Raw genomic sequence first — 23,608 nt, forward strand, 5'->3', positions numbered from 1 at the left:
AAGGTCACAACAGAGGAGGAAAGTAGCAAACACAGAACCCCAGGTAATCAGGAGTCAGAGACAAAGACATAGTTGCTTGCTGACTCTTTCCTCATGAGGACAATTGCAAGCTTCAGAGACTGAGTGGTAATGGACAGGGTCCACACCAAGGATGCAAGAGCAGTGCTATACCAGGGACATCAGGGAAAATGGCAGTAAGTCATAGTCACAGGGACTGTATTAAAAAAAAAAAATAAAAGAATTCTTTTCAGTTTGAATGACCATAAATAGGCTCTGCCTTCTACAGCAGGACCCCAGGTACTGAGATCCAAGAGTTGAGGTAGGGTCAAGGTTGAAGACAGATGACTCAGTACCATAAAGGTTCAGACAGAAGAGGCTAACAGCAGCCTTAGCTGTTCTGTAGGGCATCACTAAGTTACCAGCCTTCATAAGGTCAAGAGACATCCACACAGTTTTACTTGCTGATGGATAGCAACCAAAGGCTTTTGGCTGAATCTGCTGGTTGTAGGTAAAAAGCCATATTTCTGCTTTGTTTCTATAGCTTGTTTTGGTTCCATGGAACATCAAAAGCCACTTTTTTTTGTAACACAGAATGCAATCCTGATGCACAATTAGGAAGCCTTTAGTTTTGTCACCGAACACAATATCTAAGGAGATTCAGTGTCTCAGGCTCTGTGTTTAGAGATTAGAAAAGAAACACATGACCCTAAAAGCACACTAGAGAAAGAGGTGATAAAAAAAGGTAGTTTTAGCCATGCTGACAAATGCATTTAAGATGCATATATACTACTTAGGACAGACATACTGTGGAGACAGTCATTCAGTAATCGATTCTGGCCTGAGAAGGATGGGACACTTGTCCTCCATGTGTTCTTGCTGCTTCCATGGGTTATGTTAACTAATCACAAGAAAAGGACATGTTGGAGAGGTGTGGTGTGGGGGAGTAGGAGAGAGGGAAGGAGAAGGATGGAGGAACAAGGAGACAGATGGAGGAGAGAGAAGGGAAAATAAAGAAAGGAGGATGGGGGAGGGGAAGGGAGAAGTATATAATATGTATATAATAAGCATAGGGCTACTATCTTGAGAGGAGAACCAGACTACTGTGTTTGTGGTATTTTGTACTGCTTTAGGCACGGGGATCCTATGACAAACATACAAGTAATTGGATGGAGGTGTAACTCTTTGGTAAATCCCTTGCACAGCAGGTGCAAAGTCCTGAGTTCAACCACTAGCCTAAAATATATACATATGTACACATATACACATGAAATTCTTGCTTGTATATATGTTATAGTTTGTACTCCCTGTGTGTGTTTGTTAGTACTCCCTGTGTGTGTTTGTTATGTGAATCTTATAAAACTATCAAACTTTAAAGCATAGGGTTTTTATTTTATATATCCTGAAATCTCTTTTATCAAACCCAAATGTGTGACATTTCAAATAGTAATTCAGTTGTCCTGAACTGAATAATTTTATTATACTATTTCCGTCAAATTAAATAGAAAAAAAAGTGTCTGTCGATTTTACCAGTGTAAGTTCTCTCAATTCCACACCATTTCACGAATGCCTACTGGGTACCAGGTTCTGGGCTACATATTCTGAAACAATCTGAAATGACGAAGTACTGTGCTTTTATTCTTTAGTGACATTTTACATTCATCATATACTTTATCACTTGGATTGCATTTCTGAATCTGCTATCACTTCCTGGCTTTATTCCTTTTGTGTTCAGCACAGGCCAACTGCAATGACACATGGTCAACAAACGTTTGCTAGAAGAATAGAATCCTCATTGCCCAGAAGTCCCTCCCTCTTTTGTCTTTTATCCTTTTAACTACTATAAGGTTTAGATGACATCATGACAACACAGTGTACCCGATGAACACATTAAACCATAGAGCTTAATATATTTTAGCCAATATGTACATCACTCCAAAGAATGTTTCTAGTACTCCCCAAAATTGCTCTATGCCACTCCCCAGTTATTCTTCCCCTGCAACTAGTCTTGACCCAACACTCAATGCTCTGCTTCCCGCTGACATAGATTTTTATTTTTGTAGAATTTCATATAAATGAGCTCATGTGCAGCATGTGATCTCCTTCACTTCCTTCCCTCTGTATAAATAGTTTAATTGATGCTATTGTGATTTGATTCCCTGGTTTGTTTCTTTTTGTCTCTGTTTACTCTTATTAGATGATATTCACTGTACATTTATTTAATCACATATTAATGGAACAATATTGGGTTCATCTTCAGTGTGGAACAATTTTGAAATAGTTTCTAGCATCATTCATGTAAAAATATTTGTTTGGGATGAAGTCACTCTACCTGTTGAATATATAATTGAATGAAATTTCTGGATAGTTACTAAGCATATGATTACTTTAATAAGAAACAACAAAGACATAGTTCACAAGAATACTTGTACCACTATGGTAATACTTAAGTAAGAAAGACAATTCAGAAAACACACATGATAAGATATAAGTTCATTCAAACTGTCTCCCTGACGACACACAGTCTTTGCATTCACTAGTCCTTTTACCTCAAACAGTGAACTCTGCCTTAGTTTATTGACACAGAAAGATAAATTTGTCTCCTTTTCCTATTACCTTACACTTACATCTGGTCTCACAGGTATAAATGAAGCTGGATCCTTTTATAGTTCTGGTTTACAAGTGATTGCTGAATTTCACTTTAGGGAGCAATTTTGCTAAAGGAGATGATGGTTTAGAACATGATAATGGGAAAGAAAATTAAGACGATGAAATAAGCACTCAGATTGATCTTCGGGGCCCCAGTTCTCTCCATCAGAGAAGGAGACATAATAAAAATGCTATCCAGCTCTTGTCATGTCATGTGAATTAAGACTTAGGAGTTTCTTAGTGGAAAACATTTTATAACTGGTAACATTTTTCAGTGAATTCATTGAAATGCCATCTTCTAAGAAATCCATTTCGAAAAAGAATTGTACAGACTGAAAATTACCGGGTAAATTGGAGAGAAATGTTTCTTCGAGTCAAAAACTTCACTTGTATTTTAGCTTCTTGAGAGGTGCACATAGCCTCACTCTGGAGTGTTTTTCTTTGAAAGGGGTGCAGGGACTTCTCACCATTCAGATCTGCAACCAGTGCCTACCAAGGAGTAATGGTGGCATCTCAAGGGCAGGTTCTATGTGCAGGGAGCTAGAGATACTGCAGTTACTAGAATTAGAACTTGATGGCTTAATTTAGAGAGGAAAGTTTACAGTCATTGCGACACAGTGAAAACTATGCAAGGTGCAAGTGCAGCATTAGATTTTCAGGTCTGTACTTGGTGGTCCTGTGAGATTTGTAGGAAATTCTCCAAGAGAACATACACTATGAGCAAAAGTGGGCTCTTCTCTATGAATACCACCCTCCTTCCTTCTCTTGCTGCCTTCCATATTTCCATTGAGACAAAGTCTATGTAGCCTTTAGTGGGCCTGATACACACTAAATAGTCAAAGGTGACCCTAAACTCACAGCAGTCCTTCTGCCTCAAGACAGTCAAGTGCTGCGATTTCATGCATGCATTGCCATCCCTGGCTTCCATGAAAGATGTCAAATGGTCCAAGTGTAACTCTAGGCTGTGCTTACCCTCTTTGAAGTACTTCAAAACTGTGCCCTGTTACCTTTGGTTCATGTGGTACCCTTAAAAGCATCATTTGCTCCCCAGGCCTGCTACTAATCCCTCAAGGACATCAGTGCCTTTCTTGTGATGATGTCACTTTTATGTCTGCCATAAAAAAGTGTGATGATGTGATGTTGTTTGACGTATTATCAGCTGTGCATGTAAATAACAAAAGATTTAACAAGTATTAAAATATATTATATATGTATATATACACTCATATATATTTATGTATTGTGTATGTATGTATGTATATAGGTATGTATGTATGTACACATAGAAATACAATGTACTCCTGAAACTGAGCTTGAAATTTAGTATCAGGGATTGACATTGTTACTATCTACAGAAAAAAATATTTTCTAATCTCACTAGGTTTTATGTTTATTAGATTTTGTGAACAAAATGTTAAACTACTTTTAAAAAACATGATTGCCCATTTTCTTCAGAATAATTTCTGACTCATAAAACAATATGTTTTTAAATTTTAACTCTGTGCTTCTAGAATAGTATCTATCATAAAATATACCAAGCTGTTCTTGAATCAAGAAAGCCGACTTTTATTTAATATTATTTTTAATGTGGTGTGTGTATGTGCGCGCGTGTGCGTGTTATTGTATATGTATACCTGTATGCCTGAAGAGGCTGTTTGTTTGATCCTCTGGAGCTAGAGTTACACGTAGTGATAAGCTGCCCAGTGTTGACACTGTAAACTGAAGTATAGAAGTCTGCAAGTGTAGCAAATCCTTTCAATGACTAAGTCATCTCTTCTGATCCAAGCCCAAATTTTAATGGCTATAAAAAGAAACAAATTAAAAATACACCAAGTTTTTGTTTTTAGGAAACAAGGATGAGTTTATTCCAAGGCAAATAGATGTTACTAAAGTCTAGATACCAAAGCTCATATTAAAAGAGGAAACATGACCTTTTATAGACAAAGGACAAATTCACAAATCTATACATCCAACAAATCCATGGAAGTGGTCCTTAGGAGAGCTGTAGCAAAGGAGGGATCTTGTGCTGTGGTTTTCAGATGTCATCTTACAGTATTCTTAGCCTTGGGGTTTATTGAGCCTAGAGGTCTTCTCAGCTTAGGGAGAGGTTTAGCCCACTGTAGAATGTTAGGTTGAATGCAATAGTTAAGGTACATGACTACTGGTTGGCATAACACAACCTAAGACAATTTTGTTAATAGGTGCCATACAAAAGTTTTAGTTAATTCTTCTTTTATTCCCATAACACATGTGTTTAGTTTCTAGGAAACTGAAGGTCTTTTTTTTTTTTTTGTTTTATTTCTGTTGGTTTTGATATTATTAACTATTCAATTCTTTCTAACATAGACTAGTATCTATTCCTATTTTGGAGGTGGGAGGAGGAATTATTAGAAATTATGTAAATAAAACTTGAAAACCTGGTTCATTGAGAAAGTCAAAGCTATCAAAAGCTATCAGAAAAATGAGAAGGTTGAGGCACAGAAAAAGACATAGTGTTTCATTTAGAGCCAAATTTCATGTCAAAAGTGTGAGAAAATGAGGAAATTATGAACAGTTATAGTCCACCCTTAAGTCCACAAAATAGATAAAATTATTTGATGACATTATTAATCTTGGGATTTTTGGTTTTTGTATTAGAATATTTACACAATAATGTTGCACAGAAAATGTTTTAAAATTCTCTAGGATTTAATCAAGATTTTAGCTAGCTATAGTGATTTCTGCTAGCTGGCTTGGATTAAGTTCAAGATTAAAAGACAAATGTATACATATACGTAAACGTCAAAGAACTTTAAGAAGGTCAAATTACGCTATCTCAAAATAGAGGAAGATGATTGAATGCAATCACACCTATAAGAGAACTGTATGTTTTAAAGAGACTTGAACAAATTTCAAATTTCTAAGTGATGGGTACTAGACACTTGCTTTAAAAAGTCTACCTGTAGAAATCAAACTGAAAAAAATCTCTGACAAATATTCAAAGTAAATTATTAATACGTGGTGGTCAATAGTACTGAAAGCTACATAGATGCTCTACCAGGTTATTAGTGTTTATAGTATTGGAACCAAATAAGATTTATCATATGTTTTTGTAATTCATACCAGGCTACCTTCTGTATATTAGGTTATTCAAGTGATCTTTAAATTATTGTCCAATTCTGCCTTAAAGAGCACTGTCTCAGAATACATGCAATTCATATCCTCTGGAGTTACTGTCATTTCTAGGCTAAGTCCCATGGAAATTCATAACTTAGAAATGAAAGTCACAGGAATGCAACTGCCATCACAATACCGATGCAGTGGCCATACATATTTCATGAACATTGCATGGGCCAGGGCAGATCTCCATTTTCATGAGTTAGAATTTGTACAGCTAAGTCTCCTGATTTTACTATTCATAATGCACAGTGTGCCCCACAGAGCATTCCATATAGTGCTTTTTAATATTTATGTTTAATGAAGAAATTACTGTTCTGAAAAGGGAACAAGCTATGCCAAGATTTCTTGTTGAAAGTGTTGAGTTTGGTTCAACTGAAATAACAATCAACAGAAATGACCTTGCTGACAGTATCTCAGCATATAAACACATACCTTTTAGAGCAATGTGGAGTGACAAATCAAAGCTTTCTAAAACCAAGTGAAAAGGTTCCTTTAAAGGTTATAACATTAAAATTTTCATTTTAGACATTCTCAAAACGTTAAAATACCAAAAGCAACTTTCTTTTAAAACACATAAAAACATTAATTACAAATGAGATACTTGCTAACTACTTTATAGTTTAAATATATGTCTGTATTTTTTGGTTTCTTTTGTATCCAAAAAAATTTAATTTGTTAAGATAACATTACCAAGTTCAATAATGAATTACTGTTGCATATTTTAAGGAAATTTATCTAAGCACATTATCAGCACCTGTCAGAATAAATTTTGATTTCAACGTAATGAATAATGATAAAAAAATCTATTGTGTGTATTGAAATCAAAGAAATTACTACCAGAAGTTATTTCAATCGGGAGGGTAGGTGTACACTTCTAAATAATGCTTGCCCCGGAAGAAAAGAAAAGCTTGAAAAACTGTAGAAAATAGGCATAAGAAAATGTCTATTTCTTGATTTTATAAAGGAACATTTTGATATTTTCTTTCATTTTTGTCATTTTGATCACTTCTTTCAAAGAGAAGAGTGTTGAAAACCTTCTCTTATCTTGGTAACACTTAGAAAAGTAAGCTAACATCATTGAGCAGCTCAGGTGCAAGCCAAGTCTGATAATCCAGTTTAGTGTATGTATAAATTGCATTCAAGTGGATGATTAAGTCACAGAGTTTCTTTTGAATATACTTCAGCAAGAGTCAATCTTCTCTAGTGAAAATAACAGACTTCACACTGGATGCCATTCACCAGTTCAAATATTTTTTTTTTATGCTTTGCAACAAGGAAGATACTAAAAATTTTATCATGTTTCCTTAACTTACAACCACACATTTATATTGTGTTCCTTATATTATTTAACTGAAAATAAGACATCTCCCCCCCCTCATTTGCTTCTTTGTAATTTTATTTTCCAAAGACTCCATTGAGAAATTTAACCTTTCCAGAATGGATGTGGACTTCCCCTGTAGTGAATGAGCCTTTAAAGAGGAATCCATGAAGTGTATCAGGCAATTTCTGGTCAACTCTACTTGTCTTACACATGCCCAGCTTTGATATTGTTTCGGGACACATTTTGATCACAATTCGTTAATTAGGTTCTATTTTTAACTGACCTATTTGAACAGGATCCAGAGCTGGTGAGGAACATCTGTCGCTGGGTTAGGCAAGCTGTTCGGGTTCCATTTTTTGCCAAGTTGACCCCAAATGTCACTGATATTGTAAGCATCGCAAGAGCAGCGAAGGAAGGTAAGATCTGAGAGTGTTATCGGTTCCAAATTACCAATGCTGCCCCGGGGTGTAGGCACGCTGAAGCAGACCCTTTCCACATACACATTCTTATGCCCATATTGATCTTTTAAGAAATAAAAGAAATGTATTACTTGATTTCATAACTGTATAAGTCATATACTTAGTTTTGAAATAAATACAGAATCATATTTTACACATCTTAACACACGTGAAATATGAAACAAATCTGCAGTCCCAGCAAAGTCCTAAAAGTTAAGAAGACCAGTATGTACCAACTAAGTAACAGCATTTGCATCTGTCACAAGGTTGAAAAATTACAGCCACATCCACAATGAAATTACTTATGTTACCCTTTCATTTGTTAGAATGAAACCTAATCAATGTCTTACTTTCACAATAAGCATCTGTTGAATGCATAGATCATGTAGTTAATAGAAAGCTTTACCAATTGGATGTAACTTCCTTCATGATAATGGCACCCTGACTTGCAAAGACATTGTAAATTACCCAGAAACTCACACTGGTTGGAAAATCTTTACATCAAAATACCCATCTAATTACGAAGAGATTGAAGCTATGGTAATTAAAACTTAAAAAAAAAAACTAACATTTAAGCATAACTGTAATAGTGAAATGAATGCAGACACTTGATGGTACGAAACTCTGGGTTGCATGAGCCTGAATGGGTTCCAACTATTCTTTCCTCAAAATTTAAAGACAATATTCACATGTTTTTCATAGGTGGAGCAGATGGCGTTACAGCCACCAACACTGTCTCAGGCCTGATGGGACTGAAAGCTGATGGCACACCCTGGCCTGCCGTAGGCATTGGAAAGAGGACTACATATGGAGGGGTATCAGGTAGGGATGGCTCTTTCTTTATATTTCACTTCCTTTGACATTGCTAGAACTGAAGATATTAGGGTCAATAAAGAGTGTCGTGTGTTTTATGATCTTAGATTTTGACATAACTCATAACATAACTATTCCTAACTGATATCGTAGGACAAATTAACTATGAGGCTCTAGTCACTACTGGATGAGATGAAAGAGTACCAGCAAAGGACCAGGCCTCCTTCCTTCTTCTCTGATCTCTGCTTTCTTCAGAGTTTCTCCATAGCATAGCTACATTGCCCCTTATTATTAAAAGCTAACACCACAGTCTTTTGAGAGGAAAAAAGTTCCTCAAATATAATACCCTTTTGAAAATCTTAAGTCAGTTTCTATCCTTCCTTGACTCTTACTATTATCTGTTGTATTTAAAATGTCACGATTTCATAACTCAGAACAAACCGTTAAAGCACACTATTTAGCTTCAGCTGATTAGACAGTGGACTGATCTCACACGTCTGCATATATTTTTTTCTCATCCTCTTCCACTTGAATTTGAAAAAGAGCGAGAACTTTTCTTCCAAGGTCCCTTCTGGTCTTGTTGCCCTCCATACTCTGTTGCTGTGACAACGTGAACTCGGCCTTGCAGAGACAATGCAGTGAGGTTCTTGACTGTACTGATATGGGGATTAGTTTCCTTGGTGATAGAGAAATTGGTAAATATACATAAAATAATGGTGTCCCACTGTTCAAGAAAGGCATTGCTGAATCACACCAAAATGCACCTTCAGAAGAGGCAGGATGGGCAAGCAAAGCCTTCCTGTGCTGTGAGAAGTCTGCTGCAAGGTTAAACTGTATCCATGAGCCAAGGTAAAATTACAAGGACATGAGATATATTATGCTTTTAATTGAGTACTTGAACCAAAATATCTGAAGAGGGAAGATGAACAAGCAGCTCCAGCTTAGCCCCTGTGCTATCAAACAGAGCCTAAACTATTATTGTAATGTGGAATAGCACAGACTGTGTTAGCAAGGACCCTAGAGTCAAGAGACTCTGGAGTTGGGCCTTAACGTATGCTACATTTTCTGTCAGCTCATTTCAATTTTTCTTCCAGCCTGTCATGTTGACAGCAAGAGAATAAAGGAGGTCACAGAGGGTGCTGAGCATTAAAAATTAATAAAAGAACTATTGAGGTAGTATTTTATATAAGTAACACCATTCACGTTTTTTTTTTCATTTAAGCTGCAATTTCTGAATACTTTCCCCTGCTATAACTCAGTCTAATAAAACTAGGAAATTACAGCATTAGAAAGGGTCTTTCATGTTTCAGTCTTTAAGCATACATATACACTGAACACAAGTTGTACCTCCGGGCCCGTTAGCATTTTCAAGAAACTCCATTTCTGAGATTTATAAATACGTATATAAATATTCACTTGGGCTATAAGCTCAGCTAAGCTGGCGTTGGAACTCTCATTTTAAACAACAAAATGTCCCTCACATTTTTAAGGGGCTGTCCCTCATTTCTAATAGATTCTATATTAAATTCATCCACACTACACAGTCCGTTTTGAAAATAGCCTTTCTCCATATGGACAAAACGAATACAGTCCTTCTCTGTTAAAGAAATGCTTGCTATAGTTTAAAAGAAATAGGACCAGAAAAGCAGCTTACACTGGTAATGATAAGATGTTCTAGGGCAGAAGCAAGTGCTATAACAAAGTACCTTCAGCTCACATCACATAAAACCTAGCCCTGTAATACTGCTAAAAAAAAAAAAAAAAAAATACTGCTTTTCAAGTTCCAGATAAATTCTTTTGCTGCTCTGTTAGATATGGTTGTCAAAAATTCAAAGTCCGACCCAATGTAGAAAACCACACAAATTTTTTTTAAGATTAAAAACAATGGTGCCACACGTGGCTAGTGTCTCCCCAGAGGTTTTTTCAGAACACCAAAGTGTCAATTTTTGCCACTAGTTGACCTGTAGTTTTACCCAGAAGAGCTGACTAATAATCTGAAGTGGCCACCTAACAGCATGTGCCTGTACTGGCAGAGAAGAGGGCTTTTTCTTTTTCTTTTTCTTTTTAATAAAAAAAATGTATTAATTTAGAAGCATTCAGAATGTCAACAAAACAGCCGCAATTTTTTTTTTTTTTTTTTTTTTTTTTTTTGCAATTACAGAGTGGTATTCAGTTAACAGAACAACAATTATCTTCATATAAGCTGCATCAGAGACAACTGAAGATGGAAAAAAAAACAAAAAGAAAACCAAAAGAAAAGAAAAACAAAAACCAAACTACTGTCCCCATATATAACTAATTTGTGCTGTGCACCAACAAGAACCTGCTTTAAATTTCCATGCCAATTTACAACCCCCAGACTGTACCAGGCAAGGTTAGTGGCTACTGAAAATACCACCAGGACAGGGCTATCTAAAGACACATTCGGTAGTGTGTTAACTATACAAAAAAAAAAGACACTGTACAGTTTAAAAACAAATCTTACACAGCCTTACATTTCAATTTTTCTTTAAAAGGAGTGAGTTGTGTACAGGGGGGTTAAATGCCTTATAGACAAGAAAAAAAACTGTGCTAGAACCAACTTATTCATCATCATCTTCTTCTTCATCTTCGTCTTCCTCTTCTTCCTCCTCTTCCTCATCCTCTTCATCCTCCTCATCATCTTCCTCTTTCTTCTTTTTCTTGCTCTTTTCAGCCTTGACTACCCCCTTTTTCGCTGCATCAGGTTTTCCTTTAGCTCTGTAGGCAGCAATATCCTTTTCATACTTCTCCTTCAGCTCGATGTCCTTCTTCTCGTAGGGCTACTCGTCATCCGGGCAGTGTTGTTCCACATCTCTCCTAGTTTCTTTGCAACATCACCAATGGATAAGCCAGGATGCTCGCCTTTGATTTTTGGGCAGTACTCAGAACAGAACAGGAAGAAGGCCGAAGGAGGCCTCATGGGTGCATTGGGGTTCTTGAACTTCTTTTTGGTCTCCCTTTGGGAGGGATGTAGGTTTACATTTTTCTTTCATAATGAGCTTTGTCAGCCTTTGCCATATCTTCAAATTTCCCCTTTTCTTTAGCAGACATAGTCTTCCACCTCTATAAGCACGTCTTGGAGAACTCTGAGAAGTTGACAGAAGCATCTGGGTGCTTCTTCTTGTGCTCCTCCCGGCAGCTTTGCACAAAGAATGCATATGAGGACATGTTGCCTCTCGGCTTCTTAGGATCTCCTTTGCCCATGTTTAGTTGGTTTTCCTCTGCGAGGCACAGAGTCACCCAGTGCCCGTCCGGCTCTCGCTTGCCCCGGCGCTGTCTCTATGGAGCTCAATGTACTGCAATGGCTGTGTAGAAGAGGGCTTTCAATATATTATCCACTTTACTATTCAAACTTTATATATTGTTCCAAATATTACTTCTAGAATTGGAGTTGGAAGTTATGTGTTGCTAAAAATATTGTTATTAAGAGAAAAGATATGTGGCTGGTATACTTCAAATTTCTTCATCATTTTTTAACATATTTATTTATATATGGATGTATGTCTAAATGTAGATTTATTCAAGCAAGTGCAGATGCCTGAAGAGATTACAGAAGGTCCTCTGATCCCTGGAAGTAAAGTTACCATGGTTGGGAGCCTCCAGATAGGGTCCTGGGAACAACTCAGGTTCTCTACAAGAGCAGCATAGGTATTGTTAGCCATCGTTCCAGGCCATAAATAAGTATTCTTGAAAAGAAATTATTATTTTGAGCATTTTATACAATATGTTTTGATCGTATTCATGTACTCGCCACCCCTCCCCAGTCCACCCAACATTTTGTCTTTTTAAAAAAAAAAAAATCTAGGGCTGGAGAGATAGCTCAGTGGTTATGAGCACTGACTGCTCTTCCAGAGTTCAATTCCCAGCAACCACATGGTGGCTCACAACCATTTGTAATGGGGATGCAATGCCCTCTTCTGGTGAGTCTGAAGACAGTGATAGTATACCCACATACATGAAAGAAAGAAAGAAAGAAAGAAAGAAAGAAAGAAAGAAAGAAAGAAAGAAAGAAAGAAAGAAAGAAAGAAATCTTTTTTTAAAAAAAATCTATCTAGATTTAGTCTATCTAGATTAAAATTTTTATGTATATTTTATTTATTTGCATTTTAGATGTTATCCCTTTTTCCCATATCCCCTGCCCCAGAAACCCCCAATCTCATCCCTTCTCCTGCTTCTGTGAAGGTGTGCCCCCACCCACCCATCCACTCCCACCTGAATTCCTCAACACTAGGGCATCCAGGCTTCATGTGACCAAGGACCTCCTATCTCACATATGCTCGACAATAGACCAAAAATTCTTGAAAGTATGGTTTTCCACTGGATTATGGTCCACTTATCAGGGTCTCTCCTCTTAGAGAAAATCTTTCTTCTTTTCTACCTCCCTCTCTCCCTTCCCTTCCCCTCCCCCTCCCCTCTCCCTCCTTTTCTTCTCTCTCTCTCTCTCTCTCTCTCTCTCTCTCTCTCTCCTCTCTCTATCTCTCTTTTCTCTCTCTCCTCTCTCTATCTCTCTTTTCTCTCCTCTCTTCCTCTCCCTCCCTCCCTAACTCCTTCTCTCCCCTCGCCCCTCCCCTCTCCTTCCCCCCCACCTCCTAGCAACTTACAATTGCCCACAGCTTCTGGGCGAGGGGTCCGGTTTCTTGCCCACATAGCCGCTTCATGCTGGAATTTGGTCTGGCTCAGGAGTGAGCTTGCATAGGCTTTGAGTATGCTTTTGTAAGAATCCATTGCAGATTCATATATGCAGCTGCCTTGCTATGTCAAGAAGACCCTGTTTTCTTGTAGTTGTTAACTACTGCCTCTGGCTCTTAACCCTTCTCTTCAGTGATCCCTCAACCCTGGGACTAGGGGCTATAGTATATTCCACTTAAGGAACAAAGGGTAGTAATGCCCATTGGGAAGATAAACTCAGCTAAGGAATGTCAATCAGATTGAGTTGTTACTCATATGATTATTCTGAATTCTAAAGCACTGTTTTTAAATATTGTTTTTCAATCATGTATGTGCTATAGAATTACATTTAATGATTGTAATCAACATAGTTTAACATTTTTTATTTAATTATGTGTGGGTGCATGAGGCTGCAGACCTGAGTGTAGTGTCTATAGAGCTGTTGAAGATCTAAGATACCTTGAAGCTGGAATTGCAGGCATTTGTGAACCTTCTGACATGGGTCCTGGGAACTGAACCAGGGTCCTCTGCAAGAGCAATATGTGCTCTTAATCTCTCCGACCCTTGCAACTGACATTTGAAAAATGGAGCAAATTCTGCAATGTTTTGCATAGAGTTGTAATAAGTATTAGTTGGTCTATTTCTTTCTTAATTGTACTGTATGATAAGCATTATACATCACGATATGAAGTGTGTTTCACTGTGGCTCATGTCAAATTCCTTTGAAGTTCATGTGCATGTATGTGTTTGTGTGTGAGTGTGTGAGAGTGTGTGTGTGTGTGTACAGAAGCAATCATGCCATAGTACATACATGAAGTTTAGAGAACAATTTCTCTCTCACCATATAGGTCCCAGAGTTTGCATTCAAGCACCCAAGCTTTGTGGCACATCTTTCCCTACTCTGAGCCATCTCACCCAGTCCAAGACTTTGAATATTAACTTCACTTTGAATATAAAACTTACACTGGCTTTAAAGATAGTTACTGAGGCCAAACTATTGGGTTTATATAACTTAGCAGAGCCTGTGCTGTTACTAAATACTTCATAAATACAAATACAATATCATCCAATTTTACCACAAACTTAAGCTTATTGTGATGGCATGCCATGAACTATTTGTTTAAATTTGGAAAGACAGTAAAACGTACAATATATTGAAAACTCAAAAGTTTTAGTTATACCTTTCTTTAAGTAGCTATTTTCAAACATGCAAGATCCTACTGATTTTGGTGGATCACTGTAAGGCCTTATATTACACAGCACAATTACATCATAGAATACAGTGTTGGTATTTTTATTAGGAAATAGTCATTAAAGGGTTGGATTTTTAAAATATATCAATCACGTGATTACTGATGCATAAAAACCTTAGAAAACACGCCTACTATCTGTCATGAAATTTAAACTATCTACTGTAACCATCTTCATCAATAAGAGCTAAAGTTTTAACACTGAAATGTTTAAAATAATTTAATAGGTAATGATAAAATTTAGGAAACAATGTGTTGGTAAATCATGCACAAGCCATCATTTAAAGGAGAGCATCCCATTATATTCCTTTGCACAAGGATAGCAAAAGATAACTAAAGGAGAGCAACCCATTATAGTCTCACCTTTGTCCCCACCCCTGTTTTATGTATATACTAAAATAAATATAAAAATTAAATTTTGTTATTTACTTTGAACTCAAAGTAGGCATATCAAATAAATATGCTGAATTACGGTGTTCATTATAAACAATCACTTTGGTCCAGAGAAGCTCACCATTAGAGATCTGCTCATTTGAATAATGCTTACTTGAAAATATTCATGTACTGATTGACAAGGAGTCCCCCCCTTCCATTGTACTACGGTTGCTGAGGCTCACATGCCTCACTGTTTATCTGCCACTGCTCTTGCAGGAGATCAGAGCCCTAATAATAGATTTTTTGACAGTGAGCGTGCCTGCTACCTGTCCTACACAAATCCTCACTGTTCATGTTTGCGTCATGGCAACAAAGCAGAGAGAGGGAAAATGTCAAGTGTTGAGTTTGAGGCACAGCCTTGCCTTGGCTTGACATTCCAGCCGAGTAGCAGTTATGAGATGCATAATTTTTCTTCTGGGACTCAGCTGCCATATCTATAGATGCTCTCAGCTCATCGACAGACCAGGGCAAGGGTGAAGGCTTACAGCACAGATCAAGGTCCATAGCCTCTCTTTCAGTATTTTAGAATAGCCATTGTCCTGCAGATGAATGGATACACAGTATGTAAGAGCCAACAAAATCACATATCCTCTGATAATTTCTGCATGTGTGTGTATGTGTAAAATTAGGAAAGTAGATTAACATCTGCATCAATTCCTACAATATTTGATTGACTTTGTAAACTAAAAGACCCTGACAAGCGTATTATGAAAACTTAACTTTGCAGCAATGGTAATAAATTATTAAATTTCTTTCCTTGCATGTGTATGTTTTTATCATAAAGACTATGTCAAGCCTGAAATTAATCAAAAAAGGTTCTATTATGAAAGTGAAGCTAGAGAGTATTGTGTCAATGTCAGAGCTGGAATTTAAATATTCAGAGATTCATGCATATCTACTGCACAAAATATCCGTGTAGGTACACGTCAGAGGCTGTTTAATTTAGAACTACACATCTCTGTAAGCCTCCGAAATGGTTCACCATGTCACAGCCTCATACAGAACACCGTACAGTACATTGGATTAATTAATGAATCCTTGCAGAGAACTGAGTTCTCAGTGTGTCAAGATTTCAGTTTTATGTTAAATATTTTCTAAAGGCCAGACCCTGAAATCTCAGGGGCAGTCCCAAGCAGTGAGCTGTGAATTTAACCATAGGCTAACTGCTAATGATAAGAAAAAGAGTCCTGGCTGAGGCAGCTGTAATACAGTCATTGGATTAGGCTATCAATCACTCTGTTCCCCAAGGAAATGAGGAAGAAGAAGACCAAATAGTGAAAAGGGAAGTTAGAAAAAGGAAGGCATGACTTGAATAAGATTCGTCACCATCTTTACCCATGCTTCATCTAAAATCCCTGGGCATTCGGGACTGATGGACTCCCCAGCTCTGCTCCACGAAGCAGGCACATTTATTCTTTCCCAGCTAAAGGACTATCAAAACACTCTTGCCTCTCTTTATCTGAGAATCTTTAAACCTACAGGAAGCAAATGCCTGATGACAAAAGAAAATAATAGATTAATCTTCAGTTCTTTGGATTTAAGATTTATATTGCTGATTTTTTTCGTATATACAGAATTCACTTGCTATTGATATAGAGAAATATACTTTTATTACATAAGTGCAGGCACGTTTTGCTTATGAGTATTCACAGGGTGACCCAAGGGTACAGTAAATGGAATTGAGTATGCATAGGAATCCTGAAGACTTTTTAGAGTACCATTAGTGGCCCCCTTACCTAAGGCTTTTGTCCTATTGTATGGGGAGTTGGGAAGGGGCTGGGAGTGTGATGTCCTTACTGCTGCACTGGGAAAACATTTTGGATGAGTAGAAGAAGACCAACTAGTGTTATTGGGCACATTAGTTTGAACATCTAATTTCCAAAATAAATTTAAAATCTATACTCAGTATGAAAGTTAGAGAATTATGATATTTGATAAATAAATACTCTTTGCCTATGGTCAAGTATCTGAAGCAAATAATCATAAATAGAATCAGAACTAAATCTTCAAAAATGAGAGAACACAGAGTTGGGAGTCTCAGAAGAAAAAAACTTATGCTACACCATTAAAGGTTACATGTTGAAAGCCAATGCTTGCTTTTTTCTTTTTAGAGAATCTAGTCTGTGTGCCTGGGAAGATAACTTATGAATATCAATAGTCCTTTGAAAAGCAAGCAGGGGTGAGAGGCACACAAGCCAAAAATAAACTCAGATTGATGAAATACAGTGTTTTCTTTGTGGAAACACTAATACACCAAATAATGCCTCTCTCAGAATAAGTACTTACAAGTAAAATTATGTATTTTCTCAATCCCATAAAAAATGTAGGAAAAAGTGTTACAGTTGCTGATCATTGCTCTCAATTTAGTTATCTTCTGTTATCCCTATGCAAAGGAACCCATCCCATTATAAAGAGAAGAGACACGACCATTATTGGGGCTAAGCTCTAACAATGAAGGCTTCCCTCCTTTAGCACAGGTACAGTGTGCACCGAGAGTCTCAGAGTCAAGTGCATAGTATGTTTGTGTTTACAGTTTTCTTTTATACTTATGTCCTGCTGTTTGGCCCTGGTGACCTCAGTACCATGTGAATTTCAATATATCAATAGGTCCTGAGTGATGGGGCATAGAAAACCCTTGACAATAGGCAGGTAATAAGTGTCACTCCAGTTGGAGACTACCAACATGAAGCAGATGTTATGGGAAGAGTAAGCTCAGTGTAGAGAACAGGAAGGAATATAGTTACACCAGCTTCTCTCTCCCTGGTTAAAGAGTCCAATAGTTAACTCAACCCAGTGTGTTGGTTTGAGTAAAATGACACCAAAATCTCACTTTTCTCCTCTTGGTGGAATGGAATTATTTGAGAAGAATTAGGAGCTGAGGCCTTGTTGTACCTGGGTCACTGGAGTGGGAATGGGTGGGCTTTGGATTTCAAATGACTGTGCCATTTCCAATTATCTAGATAGTTATGTCTTTAAATTTGGTTTATTTGTGGGATGTGTATATGTGTGTATATTATTCTCTGAGAGAGTAATAATGATCGTATTATGAGAACAACAATTGCAACTTATTAGTTTAATTTGTATTCAATTTCTGATAACCAGACCCTTATACATAAATCCAAATGTCTTTTAAAGTAAAATACCTTTAATTTCCAGGAAAAATTCTTCCTGGATTTATAAATCTCAGAATACATTTTACTATGTGCTGTTGGTAGCGTTGAAAATTTTTATTGATAGACTTCTGTTATTAGAAAAGTGGTCAGCATTAGGACCAACTACTCAATCAGAGGGCACTGGTACCAGCCATACAGAAACATCAAGGTGTTTAACATGATTTTTATTTGTGTAGTACATTATTCAATAATTTCCATGCCATAACATTTAAATGACCCTATGAGGTGGATAATTACTAGGTCCATTTTACATACCAAAAAACTCCAGGTAGTCAATTAAGCAACTCAACAGAGTCTGTGTAAACAAAAGTTGTCATAAACTAAGTTCAAATTCAGGTCTGTCTCCAAAGATAAAGTGATAGGTTATCTTTTTAATCAATGTCTTCTGGCATCTTCTATGGTTATGTTTTTATCTAAATATAGTGTACCCATTGAATTATGATAGGCTAATGGTGTCATTGAGAGATAAATAGATTCAATCTGGGTTTAAAACCTTAGGAGTATATCCTTCTAAACCCTTGATTTCTATATCATTTCATCTGTCTATGGGAAAACTGAGCCAACTGTATGAAAGAGTGACAATCCAGACATTTCATCCCAAGAAGCAAAGATGGAGGCAGCATCCAGTCATTTTTCTTGAAGTATAAGTATGTGAGGTTTTCTTGAAATGAAACATTCATCAATATAGCAATAAATAACTTTATTTCTCACTGACTTGAATGAACTATGGAGTGCTTGGTCCAACCATGCTGTTGAAACAAACTTTGGATGCCATTCTTCATTCCCTTTTTGCAATCCTCAGTCAGTTACAAATCTCCATGTTCTTGGGGCTGTCTTGCTGTCTTTTCCCACAGATCCATCTTTCTCGCCAGCAGCAGCAACCTCTCCTTTATAATTTCAACTGAGCTTGCAAAAAGCACTAGGAAGCAATTCAGATACACTTCCATGTTGTCAGGTGGAGAGAAAGAAAAAGACATTTTGAAGACAGTGAGATGAGGGTTCATGTTAAAATTAAAAAGCCTGTTCTGAAGTGTTAACCGCTCAAAAAGGAAAAGAAGGGACCTCCACTACTCTTCACTCCCCCATCAAAAGAGGACAGAATATGAATTACATCAGTAGAGTAAACATGGTGAGACTTTTAATACACATCTAGTATAATATATCATGAGACATTTTAATTAGCATTAATTAATTAATTTAGGAATAAGTGTGTGGTTTAGAAGCAGAGTCTACTTTATGTTCTGGAGGTACTCTGATTTAACACATTGTTGATGACCAATGTGTATGAATTATGAGAGTCTTTATATTAGCATGTATTAATTGTACATACATGCAGGAAAATGTCATAACAAATTGTATACCTTTTACAAGCTAGGGCCATGGCTGTTCGATACATGTCTCTGATGCTTTTTCTAGATCATTGGTTCTGAACTTTCCTAATGCCATGACCCTTTAATAAAATAAAATTGTTTTAATTGCTACTTTGTAAGAGTAGTTTTGCTGTTGTTATGAATCATAAAGTAAATACTTGTGTTTACCAGTGGTCTTAGACCACTCAAGTGAATGAATTGTTTGACACCAAAAGGGTTGTAACCCACAGGTTGAGAACCCTGTTCTAGATTAATTTATTCTAGTATGCACCTAAGAGTCTCTTAACATATAGGATGAAAACATTGAGGAGTAATTTCTCATCTTGTTAGCAGAATTATAGAAAAATCTATAAAAATGGTACTAAGATTAGGAAGTGTTTAAAAAGTATCAGATGATGGATATTACAAATATACCATAATTGATCTAGTAAAACCCTCAGCATTCCTATTAACCTCTGTCCTTCACACACCTCTCATATTAATATGCTGAGAAATAGCACAAAGGAATATTTCAAGGGAGATGTCAAAGGTTTAATGGATCAGATTATTACTATGTTATATTTGTATTCCTTAGTTAAAACACTTGATATTTTACTTTTCTCATATTTAAGGGAAGTTATACATTTCTAGTATAAAATGTAAATATAAATGAGTTGGATCAAAAAATGCTTTGAATCATTTAACTAGTCCTTTAACCTTAACTCTTGAGTTCCCCAAATTGTAGTTATAAGGATAGAGTGATTTTTTTGGATATATATGTATGGATATATATGTCATACATATGTGCATGTCCATTTTGTGTGTTTTTCTAAATCATAACCAAAGAGTATCAGTTTTACCTTCCTATGGATGTTTAAGTAGACATTGTTAGAGTTCCCAGAGTGATGACAGTCACCTGAGAATATTTATAAATATGCATATTTGTCCTAGAGAACTGTTTGCTCCATATGTCATCAAGTATCTTAGAAGAGACTGCTACCTGTGCCTTTCAGTCCTCTATTTGGAAGAAAAAAATCAAGGAAATATAATGTGGGGCATACTACCTTATATGTAATATAGTTTGAGATGTTTCTTCCACAGGATAAAATAAAATGATTTTCTCTAGTTGATTAAATTTAATCAAATATTGTCTTAATACCAGAAATCTAAACACAGCAATTTAAATTTTGTTTGAGTAAACCAAACTCAAGTGAACTTTTTGAAAGTCTGACAGAAATATCTAATGACATAGAGAGTGACAGATATTCGTTCTAAAGAATGACAGCATCTTGGCTTGACTTTAGCCTATTTGTTAAAATGGTTGTAAAATTTCTAGAGATTCTCTTTAGTAAATTTTACTTATAGATAATAAATGCTTAATGATGAGATACATCAGTAAAAATATCTTTAACCAAGTACATCATGACATAGTATTTCTGAGACTGTGTCTAGAAATGCATGTGTAAAAGAGATATCATTATGTGAGTGTTCCATTGACTGGCTGTGGTTTTTACAGGTTTCCCATCTCTCATCCAGGAGAAATGTAAGCTTTCAATATTTCTATACTTACTTTAAGGAAAGTAGAATTGTTTTCATTTTGGTAGGATGTCTATGACATTAAAGGTCTTCACCTCTGTGAACAAAAAGTTACCTGGAAGGCAGTTTTTGATGTTTAAGGGCAGTAGTCTTCAGAAGCCAAGATCTTAAAGAAGAGTCATAGAGCTGAGTGTTTTTATAGTTTGTTTCTTGGGAATTATGCAGATTTACATATACATCCTTTATATATCGTATCAGAGATCAAGGCAAGGGTGACAATTATAACTATTTATGCTTAATCTCTCAGAGTCCTATAGAAGTCTACTAAATGATTTTAAATTATTTTTGGATGGTGAGCATCAATGTTGTTTCTATCTCTACTCTGGAAGAGAAAATTTTTGCCTAACAACTAAAACAAAATAAAAATAGGGACTACTGTCAACAGACAAAGATGACAAACTACAAAATAAATAGGGAAATATGGTAATTCAACCGAAGGAGCAAAATACCAAGATAGAAGCAGAGTCCACATTGTTGTGTGATGGTGCAGGAGCTGTGTTGTAAAATACAGACATAGACATCTCTGGGAGAAAAGAAGGACGACAACAGAGAAATTAAAATCAGCAAAGAAGGTCATTGACAAAAGAATGTAGATTCATGAGAAAGAAAGTAAACAATGAATTTAAAGACAAGAATACCATGCATCTATTGAACATCTCTACACTGCAGTGGCCATCTTCTGAAAACTTCCTTATATCTTCTTCTCTTCTAAGCTCTTTCCATGTTTTAATTCATAAAATACTGAATTAGTTATCAATTCAAACATAAAAGCATAGATGAAAATTTTAACTATCTTTTTACAGCAACAGTAACTTACTCATATAGCTAGAATTCAGAAGCCACTTGTTATTCAGAAAAAAAATCCATACAAAGAATATCCTACCTCATCACACTCCCAAAAATGCTTTCCATTAGAAGATAGATCATTCAGTGACATTGCAAGAAATGTGTTTATAAAAAGATAAAGAGAAGTAGAAGATGTTCTATGGGTGTGAAGTGAGGTATGGGGCAAGGGGATGTCTCAGTGGGTCCAAGCATCCTTCCCCCTGAGGGACCAGACACATAACTGTATAGTGTAGAATAGCGTTTATTCAGGGTATGGGGTGGGGAGTTAAGAGGGTAATAGAGGCGGAGAGAGAGAGAGAGAGAGAGAGAGAGAGAGAGAGAGAGAGAGAGAGAGAGAGAGGAAGAGAAGAGAGGAGAGGAGAGGAGAGGAGAGGAGAGGAGAGGAGAGGAGAGGAGAGGAGAGGAGAGGAGAGGAGAGAAGAGAAGAGTAATAGTGGCCACCCATGAGCACGTGGAGAGAGGGGGATGGGAAGGGGAAAGAAGACAGAGGGGGATCAAGAAGGCAAGAGAGCAGGAGAACAAGAGAGAGAGGAGGGGGCAAGCAACCCCTTTTATAGTGGGTCAGGCCTGCCTGGCTTTTGCCAGGTAACTGTGGCGTGGAGTTTAGACAGAATGTTAACATTCTTCCATTTTGGTTTAATTAAAAAAGAAAAATTAGAAAAAGGTGATGGCGAAGCAGGAATAGGGTCATCGTGACATCTGGCTACTTCCTGCTGGCACTGGAGGCAATGTGTCTCTAGGGAATCTAGAAGAATGGGTATAGGGGATGTTTGTCCAGTCTAAGGAGAGTTAGCTTTTTCCTGCTGTCCAGGGTCTGTGGAGCCATCTGAGGATAGATCTGAAGGAACAGGTCCAGTAGAAGCATTTCTGTGTGTGATAGGAGATGGACCATCTGGAGGTTGCTTCTCTGGAGCTGTTCTGTACCTCGTCATAGTGTCATAGAAGGAAATAACAAAAGAAAGTGGAGAGGTGAAGATGTTATTAGAAAAACTATTCATAAGTCCAAAACTTTATTGCATGGCAGGACGAAAATTCTGAGATATACAATGGTTCAGAAAAAATACAGCATACTCTTCTTTAAAATACTACTAAAGACTGTAAATATGTGTGCATGTGTGTGCGCGCACGTGTGTGTGTGTGTGTGTGTGTGTGTGTGTGTGTGTGTGTGTGTGTGTGTATTTAGGACACACACATACAAAACAACCAAGTAATGAATTATGGCAATGATTTTCAAATTATAGTTTCTGGACTCTCTGCTAGCATCACCTGGGAACTTATTAGGAGCACAGAATTTCAGGGCCAACTCCAGAAAAACTGAATCAGAAACTCTGGGCTGTGGGACCAGTAGTCTGTTTTTAACAAGCCCTCTAGGTGATTCTCAAGCTGAAATAAGAAAGTGGATGAATTAAATTAATCAATTCAAAAATCAGAAGGCCTTTGTGCAAATGTTAATCTTTTAAAAACTGATTATACATTGGATTCTAAGTAATTTTTGAAAATTGATATTCAAAATTGAGTATCTACTCCAAAAATAGTCATAAAAGACAACCCATGAATACTGATAAAACTTTACCCTCATATTAGTTTGACAAAGAACAACTAATAAAAAAAAAAAAAAAAACTAACAAAATTGGGGCTCAATCAAGCATTTAAAATGATTAGCTAAAATAAAATGCTGGTTTTTGTTGTTGTTTCTTTTTATTTCTTTTTTTTTATTTTTAAACAGAGTCTAACTATGTGTAAAGGTCTGACCTAGAACTAACTTACTATGTAGTCAAAGCCAACCTCAAGCTTGCAGTGATCCTCCTGTCTCGGGCTTCTAGGTGTTGAGATTAAGATGTATGCCACCATGACTTGTCAAAATAGTCCTTAA

At 36.7% G+C, this 23,608-nt stretch overlaps 1 protein-coding gene and 1 pseudogene across 3 annotated transcripts in view; one reads left to right on the plus strand and one right to left on the minus strand.

Moving 5' to 3' along the window:
- The window catches only part of Dpyd (dihydropyrimidine dehydrogenase), an 831,933-nt gene that overhangs the window by 601,261 nt on the left and 207,064 nt on the right, over positions 1 to 23,608 (plus strand). For all 3 annotated transcript variants that reach the window (XM_034501414.2, XM_076933188.1, XM_076933187.1), the window contains 2 exons: positions 7,422 to 7,542; positions 8,287 to 8,406. In XM_034501414.2, the coding sequence (XP_034357305.1) occupies positions 7,422 to 7,542; positions 8,287 to 8,406 (241 nt within the window). The remainder of the gene's footprint in view (positions 1 to 7,421; positions 7,543 to 8,286; positions 8,407 to 23,608) is intronic.
- LOC117707856 (high mobility group protein B1 pseudogene) lies at positions 10,536 to 12,041 on the minus strand (annotated as a pseudogene).

The sequence above is a fragment of the Arvicanthis niloticus genome, chromosome 4, assembly GCF_011762505.2.
Source record: "Arvicanthis niloticus isolate mArvNil1 chromosome 4, mArvNil1.pat.X, whole genome shotgun sequence".
NCBI lineage: Eukaryota > Metazoa > Chordata > Mammalia > Rodentia > Muridae > Arvicanthis > Arvicanthis niloticus.